Raw genomic sequence first — 27,206 nt, forward strand, 5'->3', positions numbered from 1 at the left:
GTCGCGCGGCGCCGGGACCGAAGTCGCCAGCGGCGCCGGGGCCGAAGCACCCGACGTCGTCGGGGCCGAAGCGCCCGACCCGGAAGGACCTCCAGACGGAGCCGATCGGCCCGAAGGCGCCACGGGAACCGACTGAGGAGGGAGGGCCCTCATGGCCATGAGGTACCTCTCGACCTCCTCCTGCGACGCGCCGTGCCCAGGGACCCGAAGGTGTGGGGCAGGCGGCGACGCTTGCGACTCCCGCGGAGCCGCGTGGGCGGTGTCGCCCGAATCCCCGGTCGCATCGAGCGAGCGACGGGGCGGGTCGGAGGACCGATGGTGTCGCTCCGACCTCTCATGCCTCTTACCTGAGGACTTGGATCCAGACGATCGGTGACCACTCCCGGAGCGTCGATGACTCCGACCTCGCGACCTGTCCCTCGACCTCCCGTGGGACCGGGACCGGGACCTGGAGCGGCGCGGGGCCGACTGCCTCAGCTCGAGACGCTTGCGGGACCGCTCCCGCCTAGCCTTCGACGTCAGGGCCCGGCAGTCGTCACAGGTTCGATCGTCGTGGTCGAGGCCTAAGCACTTCAGGCACCGGCGATGGGGGTCCGTGACCGACATGAGTCGGCCGCACTTCGAGCAAGGCTTGAACCCGGGCATCCCTGGCACCGATAGTCGAGAATCGACTAAGTAGAGGATCAAAAAGATCAAAAAAGTTTTCAGTCAAAAAGTGACTGGGGGTAGAGCTTCTTCCGGATCTGCGCTAGCTGGCGCGGAAAAAAGAAGAACTGACGTCAGCGCGCATGGGCGCCGTCTATATACTCCGATGACGTCATCCCGGCGCTCACGACGCCGACGACGGACGCGGAGCCGCAGACGACGCCTACCAGCGCGCAGGGGTATTGCTACGCAAAAATTTCCGGATCCAGTCTGACGCCTGGGGATATTCTAAGGTAAGGAATCTATCACTAACGTGTCTCTTTCAGATTGGAAGGACTTTGAACTGATAGTGCTGTCCTTGTATGACAAACCTTAGATACTTCCTGTGAGCAGGATGTATAAGAATATGAAAGTAGGTGTCCTTTAGGTCTAGTGTTGAAAGAAAGTCTCCCTGTTGTAGTAGTGGGAGTACTTGTTGTAGAGTGATCATGTGAAAATGATCTGATTGTATATAATGGTTGAGGGGCCTGAGGTCGAGAATTGGTCTTAGTGTCCCGTCCTTCTTGGGAATTAGGAAGTACAGGGAGTAAACTACTGTTCCTCGTTCTTCTAAAGGAACTACTTGAATAGCATCCTTTTGTAGAAGTGCTAGGACTTCCTGTTGAAACAGACCCATATGCCCTGTGGACATTGGACGCTGCCTGAGTGGTATGTTTGGGGGGGTTGCTGTGAGTTCTAGGCAGTAGCCATGTTGGATAATCTTTCTTACCCACCTGTCTTTTGTGATGGAATTCCAACTGTACGAGATAGGGAATACACACCCACTTTTAACAATAGCCATCCTTTTTAATTCACAGCTTACATTCATTCTTGCGTGCTCGTTGGAGTGGTGCCCTGCCCTGTTGGCACAACGAGTACTACATCACTGTATTTTGGGACGGAACGCCATCCCAAATTCCAAGGCACAGCATCATGCGATTTACGCAATTATTCCTTTCTGTTCAATTTAATCATGGTTTTTCTTTGGCTTTAGTTCCGTTAATCAACTTTTTCTCTTCTCTTTAATTCCACACGCAAGGAAATATGCTAATTTTCACTGATTTCACATGTTCAGGTTTGTCCATCCGGACCTTATTCCAAGAACAAGTACAGACGCACGAAGTTCATAAAAGCAGTGTTTTATTAACCCAATGCATTTCGGGCACTTTCAAGCCCTTCTTCGGGGGTAACTAAAAACAACAGTAAAACAGGCATCATTAATTATCTCACATAGTGCAATTTCGACATTGGTCAAAAGTCATAGCTAAACAATTCTACCCCGAGTTACTTCAGCCAAATGTGTTCAATCGCATATTAAAACTCCCCATGTGTTTAACAAATCAGTTCTCAGTAACATCCCACGTAATATAACAAAAAACATTAAACATGCCCAGTTCCAGTTCGCCTCCCTCAAGGTACTATCTCACTATTTATTAACTGTCATCTTTACGAACATGCATCTACGCTGAAACAAATTCTCAAGTGCTCCGTGAGAACTTTTCTAAGTATAACCTTATGTCCCTGTTCACCTCCCTTCCACTCAAACTTCCATTGAATACAGTGATGGAATTCCAGACAGGTAGGAACTGTGATAATCTGCCCCCCACAGGAGTGGAATGCTATATGGGAAGCAGAGGGAAGTCACTGTTTGGGAGTGGAAGAGGAGCAGTTGTTGTTATTACCTCTACCGCTTCCCTTGTTATTATTGCCCCTGTATCCTCCTCTAAAGTAGCCTTTGTTAGAGGAGGTATATGTGTGCGTTTTAAAAGATGATGTTGTATCTATGCCGGTTTGCTTAGAGCCTCCTCTATAAAAGGAGCGGCGAAAAGAACTTCTAGTCTGTGTGGATTGTAATGCACCCATAGACTTAGCAGTGTCTGTGTCTTTTTTCATCTTTTCTAGTGTTTTGTCTACTTCCGGCCCGAACAATTGGTTTTGATTGAAGGGCTGGTTCAAGATGGTAGTCTGTACCTCTGGTTTAAAACCTGAAATGCGTAACCACGCATGTCGTCTGAGTATAACACTAGTATTGACTGCTCTGGATGCTGTGTCAGCTACATCTAGTGCACATTTAATTGAGGCATTGGATATTAATTTGTCTTCTTGTAAGAGCTCTGCTGCCTGATCTGTGTAATGATCCGGGAGGTGCTCCATTAGTTTTCCTAATTGGTCGTAGTGAGCCCTGTCATAACGTGAGAGTAGGGCTTGTGTATTTGCTATGCGCCATATGTTTGTTGCCTGCGCAGCAATCCGTTTCCCTGACGCATCAATAACTTTAGATTCTTGGTCAGGCGGGGCGTGTCACCAGAAGTCTGGGAATTGGCTCTTTTCCGTGCATTAGACACTACTATGGAGTCTAGTGGCAGATGTCCCTTAATATAGACTGGATCAGCTGGTGTTGGTCTATACTTCTTTTCTATTCTTGGATTTAATACCCTACATCGTACCGGGTATTTAAATATTTCTGTAGCATGTTTAATGACTCCTTTGATCATGGGTAGTATTTGCGTAGACCTTTGTGACTGCTCAAATGTATCCACTACAAAATCCTAATCAACGGCATCAGAGTGCATTGAGACCCCGTGGTAAAGTGCAGCTCTATTTAATAGATGATTAAACCCAATACTATCTTCTGGAGGGGAAGGTTTTGTTGGGTAGTACTGAGGATCAGGAAGGTCGGGCACATTGTGTGGTGGGAAACCATATATATCGTCATCTTTAGGATATTCTGGATTGACATCTTCATCTAAAGGGTATGCATGTGGCTCTGGTATGTCATTCCCCCCACCTAGATCATACTCTTCGTCAGTGTGATGTGATGATGCAGGAGATTGAACAGGAGAAGCTGTAGGTTCAATGTAAGGAGGGATAGGAGAGGAAGAAGGTAAAGGAGAGGAAGGGTGCATTGGAGAAGTTGCACAATCCTTCTTTTTGGCAGGAACCACAGGTAGAAGTGGTGTGTCTGCTGGTCTCTTCTTATAAGGAATTGCTTCCACATGTCCAGTTTTTCGATTGATATGGACCTTTCTTTGTTTAGGATCTGATCTAAACAGTTCTTCCTCCTCTACAATCTTCTTCGACGTCGATTTGTTTGGTGCCGATTGGGGTTGTTTTGTGTTTTTTGCTGTAGGAGGCGTTATCGAGTCCTGTGGCAAATTTTTCGGTGCCGAAGGTGGTTTCGGCTTGTTAGAGGGTTTAGGTGTCTCTGTATCAGGCCTTGGAGTCTTTGGTACCGAGGTTGGAGATTTTGGAGTGGAGACCGGTCTCGTTGGCCCTGCGGCGCCAGACGCTGGCTTTCCATCTTTATTCTTGGAACCGGAAGGTTTCAGAGTCGAAGCTTTCGGATCCGGTACAGTCTTTGGCTTCGGCACCGATGCATCTTTTGGTTTGGGCACCGAAGGGTGTTTTGGCTTCGGTGTCTAAGAGTCCTTCGGTGCCAATGGAGGAGGTGGAACTGGCACATGTGGTTTCGTCAATGCCGAGGCACCGGAATGCGTAGTCTTTTTCCTCGGAGCCGAGCCTTAAGGTGGGGCTTCTGAGGGGATATTTCGGTCTTGACTGGGCCCCATGGGCGGAGTGCTGACCGTTGCCTTTGGCTTGGGTAGTGTATGTTGTGCAGGGGCAAGAGTACTAACGGGCTGCCGAGATGGAATCGAGTCGTCTGAGTCCTCTGCCCCCGATATGATCTGGAGATCAGGCAAGTCTTCCTCGGCGACGAGTGGAGCCTCGTCATCGGAGATGTCTTCGAGTGGATCCTCGGCCTCGGAGACTTCCTCTTCGACGATCTCCTCCTCAAAGATGGCCTCCGGTGCTGGTGCTGATCTCCTCATCTCGTGTCGACGTGCCCTCCGATCCCGAATGGTCTTCTTCGATCGGAAGGATGCACAAGCTGTGCAGGTCGACTTGTCGTGTTCCGGCGATAGACAGAGGTTGCAGACTTCGTGATGGTCGCTATGAGGGAATTTTCCTCGACATAACGGGCATCTCTTGAATGGAGTTCTGTCCTTGAGGCGTAGGCCGTAAGGCGCGATAGGCCCAACGGCCCGCGTCGACTCACCGGAATGTAGCTGGTGATGTCGAAAAGTCTATTCGATGTCGAAAATGTTTGTATCAAGTTTCACGCTTTGAAGTTGCTGAAAAAGTCTTTTCTAGCCGGAGCGGAAAACTTTGATCCAAACCCAGTGGCGGAAAAAAACAATCTGAGGATGGAGTCGATGACCATGCGCAGTATTGTCCAAGGGAGGAGTCACCTATCTCGTGACTACAAAGACTTCTTCCAAGAAGACAACAACATGCAATCATCCGAGCCCAACACCAGGTGGCGATCTATTGCAAAAGTGTACGATCTGCAGCTCATATGCCTCGAATAGGTTTCTTACTGATATATCGTTAAGAAAGGTAAATAACTTGTGCATCTGAAAGAAACACATTAGTTATAGATTCCTTACCTTAGAATAGATACCCCAGCAATACCAACCCTGGTGGTGGGTCTGCGAACCAAGATCACACCAGAAAATCCTTGAAAACAGAATGGCCAAAGGAGCCGTCTCTACGGACTTGACTGTCCAGGCAGTAGTGTTTGGTGAACGTGTGCAGCGATGCCCACATGGCTGCCTGACAGATGTCATTCGGAGGCACTCCCCTTCCTAAGGCTGTAGTGTCTGCCGTCGCCCTGGTGGAGTGAGTGTGTAGCCCGAATGGATGCTCCTTTTTAGCTAGAGAGTAACAAGCCTTAATACACAACCCAACCCATCAAGAAATGCGAGTTTGTGTATGGCCCGACCCTTCTTTGCACCCACATAATCGACAAAAAGTTTATCATCCACCGGAACTGTTTTGTGCGATCCAGATCGAAGAAGAGCTCACGTTTTGGGTTCAGATGGTAGAGCCTATCTTCTTCCATTGAAGGAGGCGGAAAGATAGTGGGTAAAGTAATGGTCTCACCGATATGAAAGGCAGTGACCACCTTAGGAAGGAAGGCTGGACAGGTTCAAAGAACCGCCCTGTCTGGATGAACACATAGGAAAGGAGGTTTTGAAGAAAGAGCCTGGAGCTCAATCACTCTTCTAGCAGAAGTGATGGCTACCAGGAAAGCAGTTTTAAGGGTAAGAAGACGAAGAGTCAGAAGGCGTAAAGGACAGTTATGCAGTGGCTCAAAGGGAGCACACATGGGAAAGGTTAGCACACGGTTTGAGTCCGACTAAGGCATAATGAAGGTGATTGGAGGAAAAAGATGCATCAAGCCATTAAGGAAAGGGTTAACTACCGGGGACTTGAAAAGAGATGGCTGATCTGGCAAACAAAGGAGGGCAGAGATGGCTGAAAGATAGCCCTTGATAGTGCCTAGAGCAGAGCCCTGCTGGGGCAAAGAGAGAAGGAACAGAAGGACTTCTGAAAGAGAGGCAGAAAGGGGATCCACAGCCTTTCCTGTGCACCATGACACAAACTTGTTCCACCTGCAGGCGTATACCAAGTTAGTGGAGGGACGCCTGGCTGCCAGAATGACATCACAGAATTCAGGAGGCAAGTCGAAAGTAATCCACTGTCGCTGCTCAATCTCCACGCAAGGAGGTTGAGACAAGACCGGTTCGGGTGGAGGACCGTCCCCTGCTGCTACGACAGAAGAGCCTCCCGAAGAAGTAGTCGTATCGGGGGATCGATGCTCATACTGAGTAGCTCGGGAAACCAAACTTTTCAAGCCCAGTCCGGAACCACAAGAATGACCTGGGCCCGGTCGCGCCTGATTTTCTTCAGCACTCTGGGCAGAAGTGGTATAGGCGGAAAGGCGTACAACAGACCGCAACTCCACTCACGACGAAAAACATTGCCTAGCGAGTGCCGCCTTGGAAATTCCAAAGCGCAGAACTGCTGAGATTGCATGTTCTCTTCGGATGCGAATAGATCTACCCAAAGCTCTTCCCACTTTTGAAAGAGACCTTGCGCTACCTCCGAGTGAAGACACCATTTGTGATCCATCATGCACTTGCGGCTGAGTTTGTACGCTCTGGCGTTCAGTGAACCTGCCAGGTGTTGAACAACCAGGGAAATGCCCTGATGTTCCAGCCATGTCCAGAGGCGCAGGGCCTCCTGACATAGGGTTCACGACCCCAAATCGCCCTGTTTGTTGCAGTACCATATGGCGGTGGTGTTGTCTGTGAACAACTGCACTACTCTCCCCTTGACCGAGGGAAGGAATGCCTTCAGTGCAAGTCGGAACGGCCGAAGCTTCAAAAGGTTGATATGGAGCCTGAACTCGGCCGGAGACCAGAGGCCTCTGATGTCCGCCTCTCCCAGCGCCGGCACACCTTTGTTTGAGGTAGCTGTCGCACTATACAAGTTTCAGTATTATTATTATTATTCGTGAGCCACCACTGCAATTGTTGTGCAGTGCCCTCTGAGACCTGGACACAATAGGACAGGTTTCCGTGATGCTGCGCCCACTGGGACTTCAGGTCCCAGTGCAGAGTCTGCATATGCCATCTGGCATGATCGACGAGCAGGATGCAGAAGGCCATGAGGCCCAGCAGCCTCAGGGTTATCCTGACCGAAACCCAGGATATAGGCTGAAAGATCGGAATCAGAGCCTGAATATCCTGGACTCGCCGTTCGGGAGGATAGACCAGATAGTGCGTCGTATCCAGAACCGCTCCAATGAAGAGGAGCTTCTGAGAGAGAATCAGGTGTGACTTCGGCACATTGATGGAGAACCCCAGCAAATGCAGGAGGACGGCTGTAGTCTGGAGGTGGGAGATGACTGTCCGGCGCGAGCCCGCCTTCAACAGCCCGTCGTCTAGTTAGGGGAAGACTGGAACCCCTGATCTGCACAGATGAGCTGCGACCACCGCCATCACTTTCGTAAACACCCGAGGGGTGCTGGTAAGGCCAAAGGGTAGCACAGTAAACTGAAAGTGCTTGTGGCCTACCGTAAACTGCAGGTAATGCCGGTGGTCCGGCAGGATGGGAATAAGGAAATATACGTCCTGCAGGTCCATCGCTACCATCCAGTCTTCAGGGTCGAGGGCAGACAAGACCTGAGCTAGAGTTAACATCTTGAACTTCTCCTTCCGGAGGAAGCGATTGATGTCCCTGAGGTCCAAGATAGGATGCAGGCCCTTGTCGTTCTTGGGCACCATAAAGTAGTGGGAGTAACAACCACGTCCTACTTCTGGCGCAGGAACGGGCACGATGGCCCCCTTGGCCAAGAGGGCAGCAACTTCCTGTTGAAGAAGTGCCAAGTGATCCCCGACATGCAGTGATATTGGGGTGGCAAGGCTGGAGGGGTAGTCTCGAAGGGGAGGGAGTAGCCCCTTCGGACTTTTTGTAAAACCAACCTGTCCGAAGTGATGGTGCGCCAGTGGTGGAGGTGATAGCGAATACTGCCGCCCACTGGCGTTTGATGGGCCTGAAAAAATAGATGAGGAAGGTTTGGAGGCAGTGGTGGCTGGGGTGGAGGTGGACTGACCCGCCCGCTGGCACCCTGACCTGGCTCGGCGGGTCCAACGTCCGTGCTGAAACTGTTGCTGCGCAGACCTGTGGCTCTGAAACAAACGTGTCAGGGTGCCCCTTCCGTGGCCACGAAAGGAGCGAAAAGCAGAAGGCGGAGGAGGGTGTGTGGCGGAAAGGCCCAGGGACTAGGCCATAACCCCGAGTCCTTAAAACACTCCAACGCACTAGGCGATAGCCATTAAAGGGCATGTCCATCAAACTGTTCTGGACATCCCCAGAAAAACCAGTTGTCCTCAGCCAGGCGTGGGGACGGACTGCCACCGTCGTGGAAATCGCCCTGCCCAGCGAGTCAGCGGTGTCAAGGCCACGAAAAATAGTAAACTTGGCTGCATCCCTCCCTTCAGCAACAGCTTGTGAGAGCACTGTCCGGACTTCCTCCGGACATTGAGGCAGCACGCGCACCACTGTATCCCACACAGAGTGGGAATAACGGCCCAAGAGGCATGCAGTGCTCACAGACCGCAGCCCTGAACTGGCGGAAGAAAAAAAGTCTTCTTACCAAATTGCTTCAGTTTCTTGGATTCCCTGTCCGGTGGTGCATTAGGGAATGCACTCGTGGACGCAAAGGCTTGGACAACCAAGCTCTCAGGGGTGGGTTGTTGGGAAAGGAAAAGGGGGTTGCCCGGGGCCGGGCGATGGCGTTGGGCCACGTTCCTATCCACAGGAGCCCCTGTGTTGGAGCTGGACCAGGTGCCCAAAAGAACATTCGAAAGTGCATTGTTGAAAGGCAGTAGTTGCTCCGAAGAGGTAGCTGCCGGCTGAAGTACTTCTAGGAGGTTAGTCCGGACAGCCACTGTAGGGAGCTCGAGGTGAAGGGCCTTGGCCGCCCTACGCAACACCACTGCGTAACTTGCACTCACCTCCGTAAACACGGTAGGAGGAGACAGCATACCAAGGTCAGGAGAGGTATCCAGACCACTGGCATCTCCCAACTCTTCTCCCGAGTCCGGGTCAAACTCACATTGTGCTGTGAGAGGGTCCTCAGTCCCCTAACAGTTCTCCCTTTCCTCCGAAGGCTGATAAACAGGCCGAAAATAAGGAGGGTGGACATAAGGATGGACATAGGGATAGAAATCCCCCATCAGCGGCGGAATCGGCATCGAGCGACGTCGGACTGGCACTGTATCCACATTGGTGCTGAAACCGGGGGCGATTTCATCAGGTGTGCTGGACGGCGACGGTGGGATTGACGTTGCTGGAGGAGTCACAAGGTCAACTGGCGTTAACTGGGATTCAGGCTTGAATCCATGGGGGTCTTGCGGCACGGGGGCCAGAGTCGACAGCGATGCCCGAGCCGAAGCCGCGCAGTAAAGGGCTGGAAGCCCCAGTCGGGCCTGCGGGGTCCGAATTTGCACCTGCGGGGCCCGATGGCCTTAAGAGGTGAGCCATGGCTGACAGAAATTCCTGCAGCTGGGCCGGAGTTGCCGACGCACCCGGGAAGGGCGGGTAGGCCGGCGGCAACTGCGTAGGCTCTGCCGTAGGTAACACCCACACCCTCAGCCGGGTCGTGAAGTCAGAGAGCAATGGCGCGCTTCTTCGAACGCTTCGTCGTACCTGACCCCGAGTGAGAAGACTTCGATCCCGATGAATGGTGGTGGCGGCTCCGCGACCGGTCCCTCGACCTCCCACGGGACTGGGACCTGGAGCAGCATGGAGCCGACTGCCCGACTTCAAGCAACTTTCGGGACCGCTCCCGCAAAGCTTTTGGCGCCATGATACGGCAGTCGGAGCACGACTTGAGGTCGTGGTCGCGCTCCAGGCACTAAAGACACATGCATTGCGGGTCTGTCACCGACATCATGCAATGACAGTCCCCGCAGGTCTTGAAGCACAGGCATCCATACTGCACCAGGAGTCGATTGACTTGAAGCACAAGTTACTTACCTTCGGTAACAAAATATCTGTAAGAAACATTATTTAGTGTTAGATTCCTTACCTTAGAATATCTCCAGGCGTCAGACTGCATCCGGAAAGTTTTCGTCAGCAGTACCCCTGTGGGTCGCTAGGCGGCGTCTGCGGCTCCACGTCCGTCGTCGGCGTGATCGCCGGGATGACGTCGTCAGAGTACTTAGACAGCGCCCTCGCGCGCTGACGTCAGTTCTGTACATAGCTTTCAGCGCCAGAACCGCAGAGCCATGATAGAAACCGACACTGGTGCCATGAAAATAGGACCCTGAAAGGAATGTCCTTAACTCTAGATATCGTTTCGCAGAACGGGGAGGATGGGTGGGGTGGTAAGGAAATTAACACTAACTAATGTTTCTTACAGATATATCGTTACCGAAGGTAAGTAACTTGTGCATCTGAAAGAAACACGTTAGTGTTAGATTCCTTACCTTCGGCGTCAGACTGCATCCGGAAAGTTTTCGTCAAGCAGTACCCCTGTGAGTTGCAAGGCGGCGTCTGCGGCTCCATGTCAGTCGTCGGAGTCGTCGTGATAGCGCGCTGACGTCAGTTCTGTACTTAGCTTTCAGCGCCAGAACCGCAGAGCCATGATAGAAACCGACACTGGTGCCATGAAAATAGGACCCTGAAAGGAATGTCCTTAACCCTAGATATCGGTTCGCAGAGCGGGGAAGATGGGTGGGGGGGGGGGGGGGGGGTGAGGAATCTAACACTAACTAATGTTTCTTACAGATATATCGTTACTGAAGGTAAGTAACTTGTGCATCTGAAAGAAACACGTTAGTGTTAGATTCCTTACCTTAGAATAGATTCCCCAGCAATACCAACCCCAGCGGTGGGTCTGCGAATCAAGATCACACCGGAAAGTCCTGGAGAACAGAACGGCCGAAAAAGCCATCTCTCCAGACTTGGCTGCCCAGGCAGTAGTGCCTAGCAAACATGTGCCGTGAGGCCCAGGTAGCTGCCTGACAGATGTCCTGCAAGGGGACTGCCCGACAGAAGGTCCTCCTGAAGAGGCAAACGAATCGGGGGATCGACTGATATGCTGAGTAGCTCGGGATACCAGTATCTTCGTGCCCAGTCTGGAGCCACAAGGATGACTTGGCCCCCCTCTCGCCTGATCTTCTTCAGCACTCTGGGCAGAAGTGGTATAGGCGGAAAGGCGTACAACAGACCGCGACGAAAAGAGTCTCAGAGCGAGTGCAGCTTTGGAAATTTCAACGCGCAGAACTGATGACATTGCGTGTTCTCTTCGGTGGCGAATAGATCTAACCAAGGCTCTCCCCACTGCTGAAAGAGACCTTGCGCCACGCCCGAGTTCAGAAGCCATTCGTGAACCATCATGCACCGGCGGCTGAGTTCGTCCGCCCTAGCGTTCAGGGAACCTCCCAGTATTGAACCACCAGGGTGACGCACTGCGGTTCCAGCCATGTCCAGAGGCGAAGAGCCTCCGGACAGAGGGTCCACGACCCCACCCCGCCCTGTTTGTTGCAGTACCACATGGCAGAGGTGTTGTCCGTCAACACCTGCACTACACTTCCCCAGACAGAGGGAAGGAATGCCTTCAGTGCAAGTCGGATCGCCCGCAGCTCCGGAAGGTTAAATTATGCAGCCGGGACTCCACCGGAGACCAGAGGCCTATGATCTCCCTCTCTCCCATGTGGCCCCCCCATCCCAGGAGGGACGCATCTGTCACAACTACATGCTCCGGTTGGGGAAGGGAGAGAGATCTGCCGCTGACCCAATCGCGGTTCGTGAGCCACCACTGCAACTGGCTCGCAGTGCCCTCCGAGATCAGGACGTGGTCGGACAGGTTGCCCTGATGCTGTGCCCACTGAAACTTCTGGTCCCACTGCAGAGCCCACATCCGCCACCTGGCGTGATGCACCAGAAGGATGCAGGAGGTCATCAGCCCCAGGAGCCGCGGCGTTAACCTGACCGAGACTCAGGATAAAGGCTGAAAGATCAGAATCAGAGCCTGCATATCCTGAACCCTCTGTTCGGGGGGATAAACCCGAAACTGCGCTGAGTCCAGAACTGCTCCAATGAAAAGGAGCTGCTGAGAGGGGCAGAGGAGTGACTTTGGCAAGTTGATGGAGAACCCCAGCGAGTGCAGGAGGTTGGCCGTAGTCTGGAAGTGGCAGACGACTGTTTGGGGCGAGCCCGCCTTCAACAACCAATCGTCGAGATAGGGGAAGACTGAAACCCCAAATCTGCAGAGATGAGCTGCGACCATCGCCATCACCTTCGAGAACACCCGTGGGGCGCTGGTAAGGCCGAAGGGGAGCACGGTAAACTGAAAGTGCTCGTGGCCTATCGTGAACCGCAGGTAAACTCAGTGGGCCGGCAGGACGGGGATGTGGAAATACGCGTCCTGCAAGTCCAAAGCTACCATCCAGTCTTCTCGGTCCAGGGCAGCTAGGACCTGAGCAAACGTCAGCATCTTTAACTTCTCCTTCCAGAGGAAGTCGTTGACGCTCCTTAGGTCTAAGATAGGGCGTATGCCTCCTTTGCCCTTCTTGGGTATCCGAAAGTAGTGGGAATAGCAACCACAACCTACTTCTGGCAAAGGGACGCGCTCGATGGCCCCCTTGGCCAAGAGTGCCGTAACTTCCTCCTGCAGATGACGCAAGTGATCCCCCGACACACGGTGGTACTGCGATGGCATGGCTGGAGGGGTCGCCTCGAAGGGGAGGGAGTAGCCCCTTCGGACGATTTGCAGCACCCACCTGTCCGACGTGATGGTACGCCAGTGGGGGAGGTGATGGCGTACCCTGCCGACCGCTGGCGTCGAATGGGCCTGAAATGCCGGACTAAGGAGGCTTAGAGGCAGATGCTGCAGTGTGGACTGAACCTGCCGTTGTACCACAGTACCGCCACAGCGGTAACCACATCCACGACCGCGTTGAGACTGGGCTTGCGGCCTGTGGCTGGCTGGACGTGTGGGGGCGCCCCTTCCTTGGTCACGAAAGGGATGAAAAGCTGAGGTTTGCTGGCGTTGGCCTTGGCTCAAGGATTTGGCCGTAGCCCTGGAATCCTTGAAACGTTCCAACGCACTATCCGCTTTGTCGCCAAAGAGGCGACGGCATCAAAGGGTATGTCCATGAGGGTAGCCTGGACATCCACTGAAAAGTTGGTGGATCTCAGCCAAGCATGGCGGCGAACCGCCACCGTCGTTGCAATCTCCCTACCCAGCGAGTCCGGGGTGTGAAGTCCACACCTGATTGAATAGCGTGCTGCAACCCGCCCTTCCGCCAGGGCTTGGGCGAGCCGTGCCCGGGCCTCCTCTGGGCACTGTGGCAGCACCTCCGCAACCGTATCCCACAGAGAGTGGGTGTAATGGCCCAAAAGGCAGGCGGTGTTGATAGACCGCAGCCCCAAACTCAGGGAGAACAGTTTCTTCCCAAACTGATCGTACCTTTTGGATTCCCGATCCGGAGGAGCGGTCTGGAATGTGGTTTGGGATGTAGAGGCCTGGATCACCAGGTTCTCGGGGGTGGGGTGAACGGATAGGAAGCTAGGGTTGCCCGGAGCCGGGCGGTGGCGTCGGGCCACGTTCTGATCCACGGGGAGGCATGTGGAGTGCCCAATTGAACGTCGGTGAGGGCTTCGTTGAACGGCAGTAGAGGCTCTGAGGAGCTTACCTGTGGTTTGAGCACCTCAGTGAGGAGGTTAGTCCTCACAGCCCGACAGGGAGTTCAAGAGCCAAACCTTGGCCGCCCTGTTCAACACCACGCTGCAAGCAGCCCCCTCCTCCAAAGCCACGGAGGGAGGAGAGACACATCCAGTGTCGGGCGCAGTGTCCAGACCACTGGCCTCCCATAGCTCGTCTGCCCAGACCTGCCTCAACTGGCACTGCAGTGCCAGAGGGTCCTCTGACCCCTCCCAGTCCTCCTCGTCATCCATCTCCTGATAGTCAGGGAAAAATGATAGAGCCGGGTCGTAGGTGAATTGCTCACCCACCGAAGCTGGAGACGGCGCTGTAGGAGAGTAGGGTCTGCAATCCTATGGTCACCCCAGATTTTTGCTTTTTGCTTCACTGGTTTACGACTTTCCCTGGCTGTGGGCCTGCTAATCAGACCCACAGCCTAGCTGTTCTCTCTCTAAATTGACATCCATGTACTTTAGGTGCATTTACCAATTGGTATTGGGTCACTCTTGTAAGTCCTTGTACAGTGTACCATAGGTACCCGAGGCATTAATGAACCCAAGGCCTACCAGGGGCTGCAGCATGTATTATGCCACCCCTGGCTGGCCATCCAAATCTAACACAACTGGCTGATCAATCAGCTGGGGCAAGGTGGTGTAATCACCCTTTGCTTTAGATATAGTATACCTATATCTAAACCTAAAATGGACACATATACTCCTATAAGTCACTCCTATGGCAGGCCTTAACAATCCTGGAGGCAGAGTGCTTGGCATTATGTGAGATAGTGCTCTGGCATGAGCTGAGCCTGTCTACAGCTTTCGGAACCAAGTCCTTTAGCGGTTTCCATGATAACGCTATACCATATACTCTTAAGTGCATTATAACCTCACGGTTATTGCTAACTTTGGCATATCATTATCAAAACATGTCGAGTAAGGTGTCATACGAATTGGAATACTACCCCCTCGCCAGTTCTGGCGACGGGGTAGCATTCCACCCTTCTAGAGGGACACAACATGTACCTAACTGTGAACCCCGGTTAAAGTTAACTCGAGCCTCAGCATCACAAAATGGATGCTGCCACCACAGACACAAGTCTGACCTCCTGCTGCTGGGATTCCTTCCAGCGAGGGAGGTTTGGACAAAGGGTTTCCTGCCTTGGGAGGTGCTAGCACCACCCCAGACAGGATTTTGTGTATTGGGTAGGACAGGGCTGAAAGGAATCAGACATGCCTGGGGCACACAAGGTGCCCTGTGCATACACCGGTTCAAACCAGTTGCTGGGGCACTCCAGCCCCAGCTCTGACGCAATACCGGACAAAGGTTAGGGGGTGTAACCACCCCCCTTCCTGGTCCCACCCATAGGAGGGACCTAGTGACAGTACAGCCCCATTTAGGAGAATAAAGGTAGGAGCTGGTCCCATTCCAAATTAGATTAATCCTGAACTGAAATTCTACAAGAAGAAACTCTGGACTTCGACTTTCTACACAGAAGACTGAAGAAATCTCCCTTGTGGGCAAGGAGTGTCCACCCTGCACAAGCAGGCACCATCAGCGACCAGCGGCTTCACTTTGTCGTCTTCCATCGAGGATCCAGACTTCAGAGCCCGACGAGACCCGGATTCCCAGACCTCTCCGACCTCTACCTATATCTGCAGCTCAGCTGAGATCCGTGGGTGCGACGAGACACGTGGGACCGGCCATCCTGGAGAAACTGCACTTTGCTTCCAGCACGACTTCTGAGGTAACCTCGACCAAGTGCTTTGGGGACTGAGAAGCCTCAGCCCCGAGCAGCTCCTGCACCGAAGACCAGCCCTCCAGCATCCACGAGATCTGCGTGGGGCCCTTCTGCCTGTTGGCTGCTCGACGCGTTGTCTGGTCACTTGCCGGCTGGCTAGTGGCCTCCTAGATGATGATCCACGACATCAACACTACTGGTCTGGTTGCTACAAAGTGGCCCTTGCTTCCTTCCAAAAGAGAGGCATCCCGGACCCTCCTGGTCCGCACCAGACGTCTTTTCCACTCACCGCATGGGTTGCCTTTGCCAAGGCCTGTTGACTCCAAATCCGGATGAGACACTGCCGACAGCGAGAGCCTGCGTGGGACAGCTCGTGCCTCCATCCTGGTCGTCGAAGACCCCACTTGGTCCACAGGGCTGCAGAGTCAAGCGTCCACTCTTCGCCTGATCGCGACGACAGCCTCTGGTTCCTTCCTGGTTCCACTCCAGTCACTGGCTAGTGACTTTGAACACTGTCCCCTCTGCTTTCAGGTCCTCTTCTTCCTCGATCCACCCTTGGGTCGCACTGGACATCTCCCTTCTGGTCGCCTGCAGCATCTTTTCTTTCAGGCTCCATAGACTTCAACACAGAAACCCGACACGAATTCGCACCTATGCATCCGCAGCCCGTGGGTGAGGTAACAAGAGCATTTCGGTGCTCAAGGGTAGATTGACTCTCCTAGTGTCCAGTTCCACAGTCGTTTTAGTCCTATCTAGTCAGGATTGTCCGTACTCACCTTTTTCTTGAACTGTACTGTCCATAGACCTTGTTACGCATCTCGTGTGTGAATTAATACTCTGCACATGCGTTCCGTGGGCCTCCTATTACTTACCTAAAGTTAGGATAGTATAGTCCCAGCGATCCTACAGCCTCTGGACAGCTCCATTCCTTTAATCGACTTCCTTATACCATTTGTTTAGTATATGGTTTGTTGTGCCCCTAGGGCAACATTGTAACTCGTGCAACTTAACGTATTTTTCTCAAGAGTCTTGTCATGTGCTTAGCCCTCTGATCTCATAAAGAGTTCAGAGGTGTTTGTTAGTTGATAAATATCTTGTTTACTTTCATAACTACCTGTGTGGTGTCCTTTCATTTGGTATTCAAGGGGTTATATGTGGAAAAACAGCAGGCTTCACATGCCAAAAGAGTTGAGCCTAAGACTGCTTTGTCCATGCTACCATTAGGATAACTGGTCTATAAGGTTGACTTTCAACCAATCACCATAAGGGTTGTTTGGACTGATACAAGGTGATCACTAGAACTAGTGAGCATCATATATCAGGCAAACTTCTCACACCTACCAGCCGGCGAGCCACGCCCCTGGGGCCGTGGCGAAGGGTGACGTCGCAGCCGAAACCGGCGGCTCCTTGCTTCCGAGGTAGGAGACGGGCGCAGGGATGACACCAACCTGGACAAGCGCGCAGACAGCAATTTCATTTGGCGCTTCCGCCGTGATTTAGGTTTAAGGTGATGACAGGTGTCGCAATCTGTCGAGTCATGGTGATTACCCAGGCACCACATGCAGATCGAGTGAGGGTCCGTCGCTGACATTTGAAGTGCGCAAGAGGGACACATCTTGAAGCTTGAAGGCATTCGCACACTGTTCCATCAACGCCCAAGCGTGAAACAGAATAGAAGGCCTGAAAACAGGCCAGGACACAATCCAGATGCACGTGGAAAAGAGCAAAAACTGACGTAGGCGCGCCGGGGTGGGACTTGGGTATCCTCGCTGACGTCACGTACGCGTACAACGTCAGGGTGGAGTCATGTGGTGCTGTCCCCCCGGCGCGCAGGGATGCTGTGGCAGAAAAGCTTTCCGGATCCATTCTCGCGCCTGGGGATAATTCTACGTTAAGGAATCTGCGGCTAGTAGTCCCTATCAGATACCATTGATGGCTGGCTAGGTGCACCTGCTGTGGTTGTTGGTGATGCATTCAAGGAACATGCCAGATGGCGGATAGTCAAGGAAACCCTTCAAGGCACCACAGCACCTCCTGGACCAGCACACAACCCTATGTGTAGCTGTGAGCCTTGAGAGCCAGCAGGACGACACACAGCTCGAGACGTCTGACGTGGTGCCTCTGATTCAGTGAAGACCAGAGGCCACTGATCTCCACTTCATCCAGATGGTGACACCGGCCTACAGCTGATGCATCTGTCACCTATGTGAGCTCTGGATGGGGTCAGAGAATGATATGCACAAGTCAAGTTAGTATCCTTCATCCACCATTGAAGGTCCCCAGCTGCCACCACCGACAGACACATGGATAATATCCAAGAGGCACCGCCAGTAATGAGCCCAATATAAGTGGAGCTTCCACAACAGAGCCCACATGTGCCAATAGGCATGAGGCACCACCAGGATAGACACAGTAAGTAGATCAAGAAACCTCATAATTGTCTACATCAGAATGCAGGATTAAGCCTGAAACATCAGGATAATATCTGGAATGTCTGGAATCGCTGCAGGGTGGAAATGCTTTCAACACCTAAAATCTCAAGAACAGTCAATTTAAAGGGGAATTCTCAGCACTGGCAGGAGATGGGGCTCTGGGTCCCTGATGAGAAAGCCCAGAGAAGATAAAAGTGAGATTGTCACCCATACATGGTCCAGGACAAACTGTGATGGGTATGACTTCAAAAGCCAGTCATTTACGTAAGAGCATACACATAATCCTGATATGTGTAGATGAGCAGCAACCACCCCAAGCACCTTTGTAAATACTTGGGGGCCGAGGTGAGGGCAAAGGGCACCACAATTAACTGGATGTGTTCTTTCTCCCACCATGAAGAAGACGAGACCTCAGAGGACTGTAAGACAACACATAAACGTACGCGTCCTTCCAGTCCCAGTACAGCATGCAAACCCTTAAATCCAGGTCAGAGAGGAGCTGAGCCAGGGTCAGAATTGTGAATGTATCCTTCCAGGAAGCTTTTCAAGAGCCAAAGGTCTAAAATACATCTGAGCCTATCATCTTCATTGGGCATCAAGAAGTAACAGAAGTAGCACCCTTTGTCCAATTCTTGTCAGGGATCCTATCTTTTCTCCTGTCCCTTTGTCTAGAAGTGACCAACTCCTTGGCAAGGATGGGGGAATGTTCTGCTGAAGTCAGAGTAAAAATAGGAAGGATTGGAGGAGTGGCTGACCGAAAAGGATGAGCATATCCATGCCTAGAAACCTGCAAGACCTACTGGATGAGGTAAGTGCATGCTAGCTGGGAATATAAATACATCTTCTGCCCCCTACTGGTTGCAGGTGGATCCCAAAGAGGGAATGAGAGCAGCTTGGGGGTAGCAGTGGAAGATGAAGATTCACCATGTTGCAACCATAATGTCCCCTGAAGCCTGCAAAAGGTTTGAACAGGATGCTAGAAGGGCTGAGATGGCTTCCTCGGAGAGTAAAGCCAGGACCTGGGATAAAACCCCTGAGCTTTCAGTATTGTTGTTGGAACTGGTGGGCGGGGGAGAGCCAGCCCAAGGAGAGTGTGGTGGAATGCCTAACTTTGAACAATTTCAAGGCTGAATCTACCTTGTCTCCAAACAGGGGTGTCTACATGTCCTCGGAGAAACCGATAATTCACATCCAGGTGTGGCAGCGAACCAATGCAGTAGTGCCCACAGCAGAGTAGACACAGTATGTGGTGCTCACAGAGGACTGTAATTGGCTACATCCGGTCCGTCGTGGACCATATGGAGCTAGCTATTTCAGGACTCCTCAGAAAGAGCGGGAAATATGTTAAGCAGGCAGAAGAGAACACCCTCCTACCAAATACATCAACACCATTTGATTCTCTGTGAGACGGGCAATAGGGAAGGCATTTATGTTCACTTTGCTTGCCGCTGGGCGCCATGTCAAGAAGGCATGGAGCAGGGTTACAGTGTCAAGCAATGGAACTACTTACCAGTGGCGCAAAACATGGGTATGACCAACCCCTACTCCAAGTTTCTGTCAGGGCTTGACTAAACGTAGCATCTGTTCTGAAGTTGAAAAGCCAGGTTAGTAAGCAAATCTTCTTTAGCTTTCGCCGCTGACAACTCTAAATCAAACACCGCTGAGGTTGTACAGACCACTGCAGCAAAGTAGACTAGACACCCTCCTTGTTGGGGTGGGGGAAGGTGCCAGGGGGGTTGGGGTTATAGGCCTGGAAGGGTATGGGGGGGGGGGGGAGAGAGTCCAAAGTGTCCTGCTCCTCCTCATTACCATCCTGATCATCAAGTGGGAGATTCTGAACGTCCTGTACGACATTTGAGTTTCAACCAAATAAGAGCTCAAGGCGTTGAAGATACTGGCATTGAGACAAAAGCATTCAGGGAAAATCCTTCCACACCATGGTCTGAGCTTTCGTAATTTTGTAACAAGACACCGGTCCTGATTTAGCTGAACTTGACTCTGGATCCAAGAACAGCGTTGGGGCCGGATCTGGAACTGGCGCCTGTGTAGCTGGTGTTGGTCCACTTGGAATTGGTGAGGCCTTCAGTAGAGTAGCGGTGGTGTGGATGAATGCTTGCATGGGGCAGGAAGGAAGACATAGTCAGTAGAAGGCATGGAAGGGCCTGCAAGCAGAAGATGAAATGGTGGCCTGGGCGGAACGAGGTGCCCCAGGTCGCTCCAAGGGGACCCGGAAACATCTGGAAAAGCTGTATGATTGAATTTTTTAGGGCCTCTTCCGGCTGCTAAGTCAAAGATAGCAGCTAACTTCAGGGCATATTGGCTCCAGATGTAGAATAGGGTCAAAGTCAGATGGCTGGCACAGAGATGGGCTTTTCAGTTATCAAAAGCACTAGCTCTCCCAGGAGCAACAGGGAGACTGCTCCTGTATAGATTTCTTGCATTTGTACTGAGATTGTTTCTCTTCGACTTTATATTGGACTTGCCCGAGGATGGAGTGCAGACTATGGCCAGGACTTAGAACAGGAACATACCTGCGATACGGAGCGTGAACGGCTACGTTTTGTATGTTTGGTAACAACTTTGCATCCTTGGAGGCAAACGGGAGAAATTTAAAAAGTGAGGAATTTTCGGTTAGAAATATCCATCAGAACGGTGTACCTTAAATATAGACTTACTCATATGACAAAAGAAGTATATTTTGACAAAAATCTACAACAATTCACTGAATTACCGCAGAAAAAAGTTGGCAGCTCTGGTTCTTCATGTCTGTTGCGCATGGAACCAGGACCTGATTTCATTAACATAGATTAAGCCTTTATAGACCCCCAACATCACTTACAGGGGCAAAATCCTATTGGATCCAATGCACTGTAATGGCATCACCAACTGCTGTAGTGGCCTGGTTTAACAAAAATCAAGATGGATAATAATCCCTAGGAAATCTTCAAAGAAGAAGAATTGTGAAACAAAGTCTCCATTAGAACTACAGTGTGTGCATTTAAGTTAACATTCAATAGGCCTAGTATTATACTGGGAACAGGTGCTCCAAATAAGTGGAGGAAAGAAAAGCACCAGCAATTAATCAAAACATGGACAGATTTATCAAGTAATTTTAGGGGCACCAGTTACCTTCTGTTTCCGTGTCCCAATTTGCCATCCTCTGCTTCACCCCAAGAATAGACTTCTCCCTCTGAAGAAAGTGCCAGGCAATGCTTGCCTCCAGAGTTCACCGCAACCTTCTTTATGAACACGTGCTGAATTGATTCCAGCAGCGTTGGTGTTGAGACAGACTCTGTGCCTCCAATCCCAAGGCGTCCTCCTGCCCCATATCCAGTAGCATATAACTGAAATAAGACAACAATATTGTACTGCCATGCAATGACTAAGCACAGTGTAAAGAGGCAACATTTTCATCATTCACTTCAACACTTTCATACTCATGTCAACATTCTGTTGTAAGCAACACTGCAATGATTTTGCATATTAATGTGCAAGTAATGAAATCATTAAACCCTGCCAAAAAAACACCACAATGTGACATGTCAAGAGTAGATGTACAAGGACCTTCATGCTTGAGAACAACCTTCCACTACATTACAAAGAATCTTCACTACTCCCTGGATGTAGACCAGTCTTAATCAAGGTACAGTGGTTAGTTGACAAATATTGACTACAAATGGGCATACCTTTCTAGCATAACACTCCTCATAACCTCCTAAATCTAAACCTCCGAAGTGCCCCAAAGGTTAGGTGATTCAGGGCAGGGGGTAATGAAGGTCCCTGTAGTGAGTGCAGCACAAAGGGCCCTCTACCCTTCAGGAGGTCCTCATTCATCTCAAGGCCACAATGAATACCAGTGAAAGGAGGGGGTGGGGGGGGGGGGGGGGTAGTTTCATAATTTCCTTGTGTTACATCACTGTCTCATGGTCTCGCAAATCAATTAAACCTTCTTTTGTTTTTAAATACCCCTTGGGGGAGGGCAGGCCCCCAAGGGGAAGTGCAGGATCAATATTCAATGCGAGACGAAAGCCCACAGATGGCTATGCAGTGTTTACCACTCCATCCTCCTTCCACAGACGTAATCATTTTTCTGTCAAATCTAAAAGTGGATAGACAGCTGTCTGGACTTCCACCTGCGAGAGATAAGACTATTATGCCTCAAGATGAACCATACCGGTTATCAAGCATGCTAACCAGTCTAGCCCTATACACATAACTAACAGGCTATGGAATGAAAGAGGAGTGATGAATATTATACTGCTTTCTAGGGACATATGCACAAGGTATTTCAATTACAACAATATGTACCCTAGTATGAGGAGAGTGGCGTCTGACATGAATTACAGGACATTTGTTGGAAAGTGCACCTTTTTGCATGGTCACCCCTCCAATGTTACCAGACATCTGATGCAACCTGACTTGATGTGTCCTGGGTCCCTGCCAATCAGTTTCCTAGGGCCTGTGTTCTTTCCCAAAATTGTACCTTTTGTATCCACAATTGGCTCCTCCTTGGCCATAGGCAAGCACCTTGTAAAAGGTACCATGGGTACCTATTGTGCCACCCTTAGATGCCCTGCACCTTAACCAATACACACTGACACTGCAAGCTGTGTGTTATTGTACAGAGAAAAGTGAAGAGTCGACATAGCACACATTCCGGCATGCCATGCCTGCAATCCACTGCCTAAGGCCTAGGTCAGTTGCCCATCTAGCGGGGGGTAGTAGTCCTAAGGTGAGAGTAAGGAGGCATGAGCCCTGTACCCCTACAGTGTCGAAGCCCTTTGGTAGATATTGTAAGTGTGTTAAAGCCATACAGAATATATGGTCTGGGAGTTGGTCACTACGAACTCCACAGCTACATAATGGCTTTACTAAAAACTGGGAAGTTTGATAGCAAACTTCTCAGCACACTATACCCAAACTGATGCCAGTGTGGAATTTAATGTACAATGCACTCAGGGTATCTTAGAGATACCCCCTTAAAATGGACCAGCCCTAGGGTGGTTCCTGGATGGCTGCCCACCATTTGCCAATACCAGCTAGGTTTCTGGACCCCTGGGTAGCGAGCCTCTGCTCTCTGGGTCCAGAAACAAAGCCCATCCTGGGCAGAGGTGTCATGCCTTCTCCCCCAGGATGGGTTATGTCAGAAAAAGGGGAAGCTTCAAAGGCTTGCCGCCTGTGAATGCTGTCACTGCCTTTTGCTGCCCCCAGCAACTGGCTCCCACCGGTTCTCGTCCCCACTTGGGCTGCAGAATAGTTGGGAAACCCAAGCTAGGAAGAGAGGTGTGCCCACTTTTGCTGACCCCACCCCTCAGGTGAGGGAGGAGAGGGGAGGGAAAGCACGCATTGCAGTCCCCTCCATCTTGAAGATGAGGGGACTCAGCCAATTAGGAAGATGCTCATGCCCCCTTCCATGGAAGGGTAGCATAATAGGGGGTGCAACCACCGCAAGGAAGGGACCCATGGGTCACAACCTGCACACCTCTTTAATGCCGCTAAAATTAATAGTTTGGGGCGACCCTGAACCTTGCCTCCTCAGATTCGAGAAAGATAGAAGGAGGACTGAAGAGCCGTGCTGACTCAGGAAGAAACCGAGGACACCAACTGACTTGGCCCTAGCCCTACCGGCCTGTTCCAACGACGGCCTGCCTACAGCAAAAAAAACAGCAATTCCAAAAGCAGCAGCCCCCACCCGTGCCCGAAGGTCCTACTCTGCACTCAACAAATTAACTCTGTCTCCCGTGAGCACCAGACTTACTCAAACCAAGACTAAACCTTCAGAGTCCAGACTCTGTCTACTCAGCGATCTTGCACCGCTCTGCCCCCGGTGACACAGCTCAGGACGGAGTGGCCCAATATTCCAAGGAGGTCCCCCTGGTGATCCTAACTTGGGATCCAGTGACCCCCTGACCTTCCACGAGCTTCAAAACCAAACCAGCAGCCATTACTTGAAGGATCCCCCGACTGACTGAAAGCGGTAAGACGACCTTCATCATGACCGAAGCGGACCAGGCTGACTGCGACCAACCGATTGACTTTGACCGAGACCAATCTCGGCCCAAGGAATACGACGCCAGAAGACACCCCTGCCCCCAACGTGTGCAGGCATCCTCCTGGATACCAATTCGCCTCCCCAGTCATTGGTCGCCTTCCAGAAGTCTCCTTGACCAAGTCTGCAGCCTCTTCCAAAACCAACAGTCTCCATTGGGAAACACAGGGTCCCCGACGTCTGCTTTTCATCTTGCACCCGGCCGCCCCAGTGCTGCTGGCGGTTCTTGTGTTGCTCGTTGGCCCCTGCAGTGCTGACCTTAATCCTAGGTGCTTTGCTCCCACACCCAAGTGGCCTGCTTGCCAGCCGTCCCTAACCAAGGACCACCTTAGCCCCGTTGGCTAACATTGGGTCCCTGCACTCTGCACCCGGCCTCCAAAGTGCCGCTGGGGGTGTCACCAGAGTGCCCATCTAGACCTTTGGGAACCTTGCTCCTAAACCCCACAGCTTACCTTGTGAGTCGAATACTTACCACCAAAACAGATAACTCCTTTTCCTTCCCCAGAAATTCATGTGATGATATTTTGAGTCTAGAAATTGTTCTAAGTATAGAACTGCTAATGTATGGGGGATAAGTGAGTACTATTGCAATTTATACAAAGACGTGCTTACATTGTATGTAAGAATCATACCAAGGTGTGGTATCTAGGCATACGACCCCCAATGCTCAAAGTTATCCAAAAGTACCGAAAAGTAATTACTGTGTAATTCTTTCTGCATTTTAGAAGTATTACGAACTTGTAACTATTGACATCGCAAATACAACTGCATTTCCTTAAACAGTCGCGCAATTGCCAATATATATTACCTATCTGTACCAAGTCCTGCTTGGTTTTAAAAATAAACCATAAGTATATCTTTTTTATGCTTACCAAATTGGCCTGGATTCCGTCTCAGAGTGTGTCACATCAGCCTTGATTGAGTGAATACAATAAATGCTTAACAGACCCTCCTGAAAAGCCTAACTGCACGATCACACTACCACAAAATAGAGCTGTTAGTGATTACCTAATGTAGCCTCTGCTATACCTCTGGGGACCCACTGGACTCTGTGCACACTTTACCTTACTTTGGTATAATGTATGCAGAGCCAGCACCCCACAACATTTTGTAGTGATATTAAGGAGTACAAAACACTTAATTATTCACAGAACAGTCAAATGTTTCAATGAACTTCTGGCAGATTGCCCCACAAAAGTGCACCTAGGGATACATCTGACAAACATGTAGTCTTTGAGGAAGTCTGTAAGCTATAGCACACGAATACATACTTGAGCACTAACTTGCACAATATTTAAACTGGAAGGAAGCATGATTTTTTGAATGGTGCACTATTATGCAACATAACTAATAAATCAATTCTCTTTCATCAAATAATTGTAAGGAAAAACCAAGTGACATCCCAAGTGAAACAAGGGCATGTCTCACTTTACAGGCAATTATCCAGCAATAGAAACACACATTTAGAGTTCTATATAAATTAGTGCATTAATACATTCTACATAATGAAGGTAGAATGTTCTATTAAAATGCCTTTTGAGTAAAGCAAAGGAGCTCTCCCCACCTTCTCCAGTGGCTACTATGTAACTGAATAAACTAGCTCCTTACTTGAAAACATATTTTTGTGTAGACACTGTAGTAAATGTTGTTCATCCTCCAGTCATTTAGTGGTTGGCTCTGAAATTGAGAGCATTTTTTGTTTTCATTTTTCAGAGTTTGTCTTAGTATTCATCTTCCAAGGATGTATTGTCTATTTTTTTTACATGACAAAAACCATAGCCACCAGTTGCAACAACATTAACAAGTGGCCACCAAAAGAGGCACCAGATACTGCTCTTCAAGAATTGCAATCAAGATGGTGGCACTCCTTAAAGCACAAGTTACTTACCTTCGGTAATGATATATCTGTAAGAAACAGAAGTTAGTGTTAGATTCCTTACCTTAGAATATCCCTAGGCATCAGACTGGATCCGGAAAGTTTTCGTCCGCAGTACCCCAGCGCGTTGGTAGGCGTCGTCTGCGGCTCCGCGTCCGTCTCCGTGATCGCTGGGATGAAGTCGTCGGAGTACTTCGATGCCGCCCTTGCGCGCTGACGTCAGTTCTGTACATAGCTTTCCACGCGAGGAACACAGAGCCATGATAGAAAACGACACTGGTGCCATGAAACTAGGGCCCTGAAAGGGATGTCCTTAACTCTAGATATCGGTTCGCAGAACGGCGAGGATTGGTGGGGCGGTAAGGAATCTAACACTTAACTACTGTTTCTTACAGATTTAGTGTTACAGAAGGTAAGTAACCTGTGCATCTGAAAGAAACAGGTTAGTGTTCGATTCCTTACCTTTGAATAGATACCCCAGCAATACCAACCCCGGTGGTGGTTCTGTGAACCAAGATCACACCAGAAAGTCCAGGAGAACAGAACGGCCGAAAAAGCCATCTCTCCGGAATTGGCAGTCCAGGCAGTAATGCCTAGCAGCACAAGTTACTACTTGTGTAACGATATATCTGTAAGAGACATTAGTAAGTGATAGATTCCTTACCTTAAAATATCCCCAGGCGTCAGACTGGATCCGGAAATTTTTGCGTAGCAATACCCCTGCACGTCGGTAGGAGTCGTCTGCGGCTCCGCGTCCGTTGTCGGCGTCGTTAGCGCCGGAATGACATCGTCGGAGTACTTAGACGCTGCCCATGCGCGCTGACCTCAGTTCTGATACACACCTTTTCCGCGCCAGATACGCAGAGCCATGATAGAACCAACACTGGTGCCATGAAACTAGGGCCCTGAAAGGGGATGACCTTAACCCTAGATATCGGTTCACAAAACGGGGAGGATGGGTGGGTCGGAAAGGAATCTATCACTAACTAATGTCTCTTACAGATATATCGTTACACAAGTAGTAACTTGTGCATCTGAAAGAGACACGTTAGTGATAGATTCCTTACCTTAGAATAGATACCCCAGCAATACCAACCCCGGTGGTGGGTCTGCGAACCAATAATCACACCAGAAAGTCCTGGAGGACGGAACGGCCAAAGAAGCCATCCCTCCGGACTTGACTGTCCAGGCAGTAGTGTCTTGCAAACGTGTGCAGCGAGGCCCACGTAGCTGCCTGGCAAATGTCCTGCAAGGGCACTCCTCGGGCCAGGGCAGTTGTTGTCGCCGTGGCTCGAGTGGAATGACCCCGCAATCCAGCAGGGGGCTCTTTTTTGGACATGGAGTAACATGCCTGGATACACAAG

At 50.8% G+C, this 27,206-nt stretch overlaps 1 protein-coding gene across 5 annotated transcripts in view; it reads right to left on the bottom strand.

The window, feature by feature from the left end:
• The window catches only part of HERC2 (HECT and RLD domain containing E3 ubiquitin protein ligase 2), a 1,676,463-nt gene that overhangs the window by 364,798 nt on the left and 1,284,459 nt on the right, over window positions 1-27,206 (bottom strand). For all 5 annotated transcript variants that reach the window (XM_086934186.1, XM_086934185.1, XM_086934187.1 and 2 more), the window contains one exon: window positions 21,047-21,261. In XM_086934186.1, coding sequence (XP_086790312.1) covers window positions 21,047-21,261 — 215 coding nt within the window. The remainder of the gene's footprint in view (window positions 1-21,046; window positions 21,262-27,206) is intronic.

The sequence above is a fragment of the Lissotriton vulgaris genome, chromosome 8, assembly GCF_964263255.1.
Source record: "Lissotriton vulgaris chromosome 8, aLisVul1.2, whole genome shotgun sequence".
Taxonomy (NCBI): Eukaryota; Metazoa; Chordata; class Amphibia; order Caudata; family Salamandridae; genus Lissotriton; species Lissotriton vulgaris.